The following is a 6,616-nucleotide window of genomic DNA, read 5'->3' as shown; positions in this document are numbered from 1 at the left end:
TAACAATCTAGACTTTTATTTTGTCACTGTTTTTTTGGCTTTTAAATAGTAAATGTATCAGTTTCACGCTTTTTTTTTGTCCAGTGCGCACATCTTTAATGCGATGTGCGCACCTTATTCTGTGGCAAACTGGGACCCAATGAGCCAAATGTTGCAGCAATATTTTTTTATAATGTTGAGTCAGAATAGAGATATTTCTTGTCAGTTTTTATAACCGCTGTTAAGTACCTTTATTCCCTGGGTTTCCTATTTTTATTCTATTTTCAGTTCAAGTCTTAATTTGGCTGCGAATGGGTTTTTTTACATGAACTGTTTGTTAAAAATCATTTTATTCCAGGATCATTTCTGTGCCCGTCAGTGAACGTACCACAGCAAGGTTTCTATTATTTTATTTATTTTAAATGGTGAAAAAAAAACGAATCATCTCTGAAAAATATCCTGACTTGGATTATTTTTACTCCCCGCAGTGAGATGAAATGACTCCTCAATTCCCATCACAGAATGCTGCTAAAAGCTCAGAACTGTTGCAGAAATTCGCTCAAATGACGAAAAAGGAAAGGGGGGAAAAGTGTAAAATTACATATAATCCTCCGAAACAATTCTAAAATAATGCCACTGAATGAAACGTGCACTCATGACGACATTATTTATTATGTTTCAGTCACATTACAGCAAACACAAAGATTTCCACAGCAGCATAGCACACAGGCTATGAAACAAAAAAAAATGAGTGAAATTAATCAGAAAATAAAGAAAAATGCCTAAATCTACAACAATTATAACTTCTTTAACCACGTGAATCATATTATTTAAACTTTTAGTAGCCTACAGATTTCATAAAGTACAAAATACACGTTTTTTTTATTATATCACTGACAAAGATTATTATTATCATCATCATCGTCATCATCATCATTATTATTATGCCAGTATATGCTACACAAGAAGACCATGTCATGTACAGAATCCTAAATATCTTTAGTTCCTAACAGCTGAGGCTACTTTCAAACACTACTGATGGATCAGTTCGATCTTATGGGCTTTTGTACATCCAGTCACTATCACAAAGGCTAAATAATATCTACAATATGTTCATAATTACAGCGACTCAACAGTGTGGAGAGAGTTTACACTTTGGCCATGGATGGATGTGACTTCACATCCTGATAGATAGATAGATAGATAGATAGATAGATAGATAGATAGATAGATAGATAGATAGATAGATAGATAGATAGATAGATAGATAGATAGATAGATAGATAGATAGATAGATAGATAGATAGATAGATAGATAGATAGATAGATAGATAGATAGATAGATAGATGTGTTTTAACTGTGAGGATAGAAGCTGTAATAACCAATGTCCTTCGTGCAGTTTTTCTCGCACTCTCTCGGTGCCAGCAGCTCGGATTTTAACGGAGACACCGACTCTGAGACCGGCGTGGCCGAGGGGGAGATTCGCCTCCGTTTGGCCTGTTCAAAGATCCCCGAGTCGCTCGAATCGATCGACTTGATCGACGACGGCGTCTCTATCCAGCTCGACTCGGACGTGATGTCCTTGGGTTTGGCCTCCTCCGAGCCTCCGATCGGGGACCTCTCCGTGGCGATGGAGTCCCCCTCCTCCGACAGGTAGTTGGTGGTCGCTCTGCCGCCGATGGAGTTGGCGGGCCAGCAGGAAAAGACCGCGCCGGACTTGCTGTTGACGCCGCAGTACTGCGGCGGCGTGCGTCCTCCCCAGCCAGACGGGTCTGCGTAATAGCCAAGAGGCCGGTTGGAGCAGCCCGCTGTGGGCAGGGGGAGAGCCTTCACTCCGGCCGCTGCGTAGGACAGCAAGGTGGCCGCGTTACCGGCGAAATCAGCGGCGTCGTATGCCGAGGCGGCAAAGTCCAGTCGGTTGTTGGCAGGGGTGACAAACCATCGCTGCGGGGGGGTGGCAACAGTGGGCTCCTCGCTTTGCTGCGGGGATAGCAAGCTGTTGCCGAGTGGGACGCTGCGCTCCGTGCCAGGACCAGTCCCCACGCCAGGGTGAAAGCGAGATTTGGCATAAGTGCTGACAAATTGGTCCTGCAGGAAGGAGCTGGGCATGGCGTATCTCGCACCCGGCACGATCTGTGAACGCGGAGAGTCACCCGGTGATGGAGTTAGGCGGTCAATGTCGCAGCCTGTGTATACACTGAAGAGATGGAGGGGGAAAAAACAGGGAAACAATTCAAGGCTTCATCGTGCGCAGTGGTGGATACTCTAAAAAATACAATACATAGAAAGTATTATCCCCATTTTTAAACTTTACTGTGCATTATTCTTCTTTTAAAAAATCTGCTTTTCGGTTGTGCGTAAAAACAGAAATTCTTCATTGTGACGCAAGCTCCAAATGAGCCTCACACACAAATAATATAAAAATCTACTTAAGAGGGACCGAAAATTTATATTTCATGTTTTTCTTTTGTCTTTTCTTTTTTATTAATATATAAAACATTTTTGTTATAAAGTTAGTTATTTTAGTCTCACCTCAGGGCGCAAATTGAACCGAAAGGAGCAACAGTTGTGAATAAAATATGGATGAAGAAAATTATGCACAAACATTTTGCTGTTGCAGTTGAAATTTTCCTGCTTTAAATACAGTTTTTGCAAAACCAAAAAAAGGGGGGGGGGTTAGGCCCATGTGCGACATAAATTTTGAGATCACTGGGAGTGTGAGCAGCATTTTAGCGACGATTTTGCAGATTCATATACCCTTGTTGTACTTTTGAATAAAAAAAATTTAAAAAGAAAAAGGAAAATCAGAAAAACAGGGTGAAAGGGATTTTCTTACGTGTCATAGTTGTCCCGAAATCCTTTGGCAAACGGGTTGTGGTCGATTTTTAACTGCGTAATCTGCAGAGGGAACAAGATGCGCTGATTATTTCTAGGAGAAGAAGGAGAAACGTGTTGCAAGAGCTTGGATTTATTTTTTTTAGTGTCCGAGTTGGTGAAAGGAAAAAAAAGAAAAGGAAAAGGAAGTTCCAAACTCCATTTTTTCATTGTTTCATATTAAAATATATATCGTGTTTTTTAAAAAATATTTCAATTAAAAATAAAAGTAAATCCATGACATTTTATCAATAAAAACATGGTGATTTCTGACTCCTGTCTGAGTGGAAGGATGAGACTGAAGCCCGTACATCTGTATTCTGGTACGCGGTGACAGCGATGAACTGCGTCTCCGTGAAGGTGAAAGTCTGGACTCGTCCTGGTTGGCTCGTGTCCTCTGTCCCATCCTCGTTCACTTCCACCACATGGAGCCTGGGCTGGTACTTGTGCAAGGACTGGAGGACCACCATCTGGAGGTTTCAATTTGAGGACGAGCGTCAGAAAATAAAATAATTTTTTTTCAGAGCTTGGAAAAATAAATAAAGCTCGAGATGGAAAACTAAAATACTTCAGCGCAATACACAACAAAGACATAAAATAAAGTTGAAGATATTGAATTAAAATTTGAGGTTGTGATTCTGGGGTTTTAAATTACCTGGCCCGTGTTGTTGGAGGCACCTTTGTTGTTTGTAAGCTTTAGTTTTCCAAAGGAGATTTCCTGACGCATCCAGTGCGCACCAGTGTTCGGTGAGTCCGGGTGCATGTAAACTCTATTGCCTTCAAAAATGAGGCAAAAACCAGAAAAGTATTTATACATTTATGACGGGTTGTTTTGAAAATAAACACTTGAATATAATCATTTTTTAAAGCGCACTGAACAAAATAATAATAATAATTATTATTAATATATTTTTTTTGCTGAAGATAAAATGCAGTGGCTACCTATCACATTCGTGTCCGCCTTTCCACAGGGCACCCACTTCCCGCCTTGGAATCGCCAGTGATTCGGATCAGCCAGTATTACATCCACAAATATATTGTAGTGCGCGGTGGGGTCGAGGCCGGAAATGTTGAAGCTTAAAAATGGAAACATTCGCCTACAGGAAAAGGACAAAAAAAGATTTAAACGAAGAATCCAGAAATAATCATTTAAAAAAATGTTTTAATAATCTGCTTTTGTTATTATTCGATTTGTTGTAAAATCACCCCATCAGTGCGTTTTATTCTGGGGTAAAATTGTGATTAAAAAGAGATCTATATAATTTTTTCTGTAAGCTCATTCCTTTTGAGCTTGAGTCGCCGTGAAGTCCGACTAATCCTCTGACAGAAGCACATGTGCGCCCACTTACCGCCCTTGTTTGGTGATGATCATCTCTGTCTGGTGTCTGTGAAACTTCAGCCACAGGGCCCTGTTGCACAGATACACCTGCGCCTTCCCCGGAACCAGTCCCGCCTGCGCCGAGGAGAACTGGTAAAAAGCCCCCCCTTGGTACGTGTGTCCATACTGTTGCGCGTAAGGGTAGCCCGCCGCCGGGTAGGCTTGGGGAGACGTGTTGCTCAAAAGGCTGTTGTACGCTCCATTCGCTATGACCGGGTGGTGGGCCATGTACCGGCTCGGGCTTCCGATGGAGAACGCCGGGTGCGCGGGTCCATGCTGGCTCGGGTAGGGGAACATGGCGCCGGGGGCTGCTGCTGCTGCTGCTGCTGAGACTGACTGCGGCTGAGTAGACGGAGAGAAGATGCACCTTTCTCCTGCAGCTCCATCGAAATTATGACGGATGTCAGAGACTCCGTGCAGATCAGGAGAGAGTTTGCCCCTCTGGACGTCCCCTGATGCGTCCTTGGAGTCGGGGAAATTGTCTGCCTCTGACTGATTCGTCATCTCCCTGGAGTTTTTTTTCAGAGGTGAACTTCTCTCCAGGTTGTCACTTGCAGATATAATAGGATGGTCCTGCAACGAGAGCTCCTCTGATCCATTGGAGCTCGCAAAGCCACTGCCCACATTCATAAATTTCTTTGAGAGTTCACTCTGCAGCGAGATGCAATTCTCGACCTGCATAGCTCAATAGGATGCAACGATTAGCTCAACCTATATCACAAGCTTTTGCGCACGCCTCTCCCTAATCTAACACCATCAAAAGCGTCTTTGCGACGACTTGCGGCAAGGAAGGCGGTAAATTAGCCAATTGACACCATCCTGCAATCAGGATGGATTTTCTCTCCATCACTCTGCCAGCTTTGCTAATGAAACAAGTGCTGCCATTGGTTAACTCGGGGCTGTAATTTAATTAGACAGCTCTTAATTAGAACAATCTGAGGAGCGCCGTGAGCAAAGTGATTTGTTTGTAGTGTGACACGGGCCTATATGTGATGGAAGCATATGGACTCCGACTGTTTCTCCCGATGATAATAATAATAATAAAAAGAAAACGCAAAAAACAAAGAAGGGAAGTAATTATAATAGTTGTTTTCTGCTGTTGGCTGAGGCTGCAGCTGCGTTATTTACCTTTACCCGCGTTATTTACCTATTTATGCGCCATGAGTGCCAAAGTATGTCGGCCGGAGAAACCAAAATATATTATTAACAGACCAAAAACAGGGGGAGAAAAATGACAGTCCATGACAGGCAGTGCATCTGAAGCCTTAAAATGTTTGTGATATAGCGTGAAATCATGGCGTTCCACTGTAGATGTGTTTATGAGTCCCAGCGCTGGTGAATATTTCATGCGCTAAAAGTTAGGAACCTGTGCGCTGATAAGAGAGGGAGGGGGGGGGGGGGGAAAGCTCACTGGAGGAGCTTATGATACAAGCATATGCGCAGAAAATGTCAATTTAGTAACATTTTGAAGCCACCTTGTGATTGTAGCTGCTCTGAGGGGGAGGTAACTGGATATGAACTCACTAAAATAATAATAATAAAAAAAGAAACATGTTTTTTTTCTGAAAATCATCCAACTCTAATGAGTTTAATCCGATCATTCCAGAAATAATCTGGGGTTTCTTGCATTGTGGGATGTAATTAAACAGTTTTTTTTTTTTTTTAGCTGAAAACAAGTGTTCCTGTTTAATTTACTGACACGTTTAGAAAAGTTAACCCAGTGCTGTTCAGTTGAAACGGTTTGATGAAGACTTCCTTTTTCTACCGTGTTTGTTAACAAATCTTCTGTCTGAGAAAATGAACATTGTTGTTTTGGGATTTAAGTAGCCACATCTAATGTTTCCTCCTCGTATATAAAGCATAGATTTCATTATTATTGCCTCAACGAGAAAATATCTGCTTCTCTGGAAAACTTTTGGTTGTCTTATAATGCAGTATGACGAGCCAATTAGGACCATCTGAACCAAATAAGGTTAAAGGGACACAAGTGAAGGCCTGTTTCATTGGAGGGTGTAACCACCATTTTGTATATCTCTAATGAACAGCCATGAATCTCTGAAGCTAACAAGAGGGGTCATTACAGAAGGGCTACTGGGTCCAGCAATCTATTTCTGAGAAACATGCAAGCACAGGCTTGTCTGTACCAAAGGAAAAGAGGCCACTTTCTGCTCATTACAGGATTATGGTTCACTTCCATCCGTGATCTCTAATAAGCATTGCTCTCTCTTTCTTTCTCCCTCTCTCTTCCTGAAGAAACCAATTGTTGAACCAACCATGCAGCAACTCAGTGCGTCTCCCCAGGTGCTGGTGTGCCGAGCCTGTTTATCTGGCTAACTTTCTTTTGTTATTGGCTCAGCTAGCCGGCGGACGTAATCAAAGAGGTG

The 6,616-nt window shown here is 42.3% G+C and overlaps 1 protein-coding gene across 1 annotated transcript; it reads right to left on the bottom strand.

Annotated features, from left to right (window-relative positions):
• Positions 1-631: 631 nt before the first annotated feature.
• Positions 632-4,996, bottom strand: tbr1b (T-box brain transcription factor 1b). The gene is made up of 6 exons (XM_017424416.3): positions 4,204-4,996; positions 3,797-3,951; positions 3,510-3,631; positions 3,166-3,324; positions 2,817-2,878; positions 632-2,177 (listed from the first exon to the last, which is right to left on the bottom strand). Exons 1-6 carry the CDS (start codon positions 4,911-4,913, stop codon positions 1,334-1,336), a joined length of 2,052 nt encoding a protein of 683 aa, XP_017279905.1. The 5' UTR covers positions 4,914-4,996; the 3' UTR covers positions 632-1,333.
• Positions 4,997-6,616: the final 1,620 nt, after the last annotated feature.

The sequence above is a fragment of the Kryptolebias marmoratus genome, linkage group LG6 (assembly GCF_001649575.2).
Source record: "Kryptolebias marmoratus isolate JLee-2015 linkage group LG6, ASM164957v2, whole genome shotgun sequence".
NCBI classification, from domain to species: Eukaryota; Metazoa; Chordata; class Actinopteri; order Cyprinodontiformes; family Rivulidae; genus Kryptolebias; species Kryptolebias marmoratus.
Note: the sequence above shows the minus strand (reverse complement) of the source record. Positions and strands in the feature narration are given on the sequence as shown.

Bases quoted from the DNA above. Each gene is read 5' to 3' on its own strand.
- tbr1b (XM_017424416.3), bottom strand. From the start codon at position 4,913: ATGCAGGTCGAGAATTGCATCTCGCTGCAGAGTGAACTCTCAAAGAAA. The intron at 3,632-3,796 runs GTAGCCACTGCA...TCATTTTTGAAG, and splicing joins GGCGGACACGAATGTGATAG to GCAATAGAGTTTACATGCAC. The intron at 2,879-3,165 runs GTACGGGCTTCA...TTCCCTCTGCAG, and splicing joins CCGCGTACCAGAATACAGAT to ATTACGCAGTTAAAAATCGA.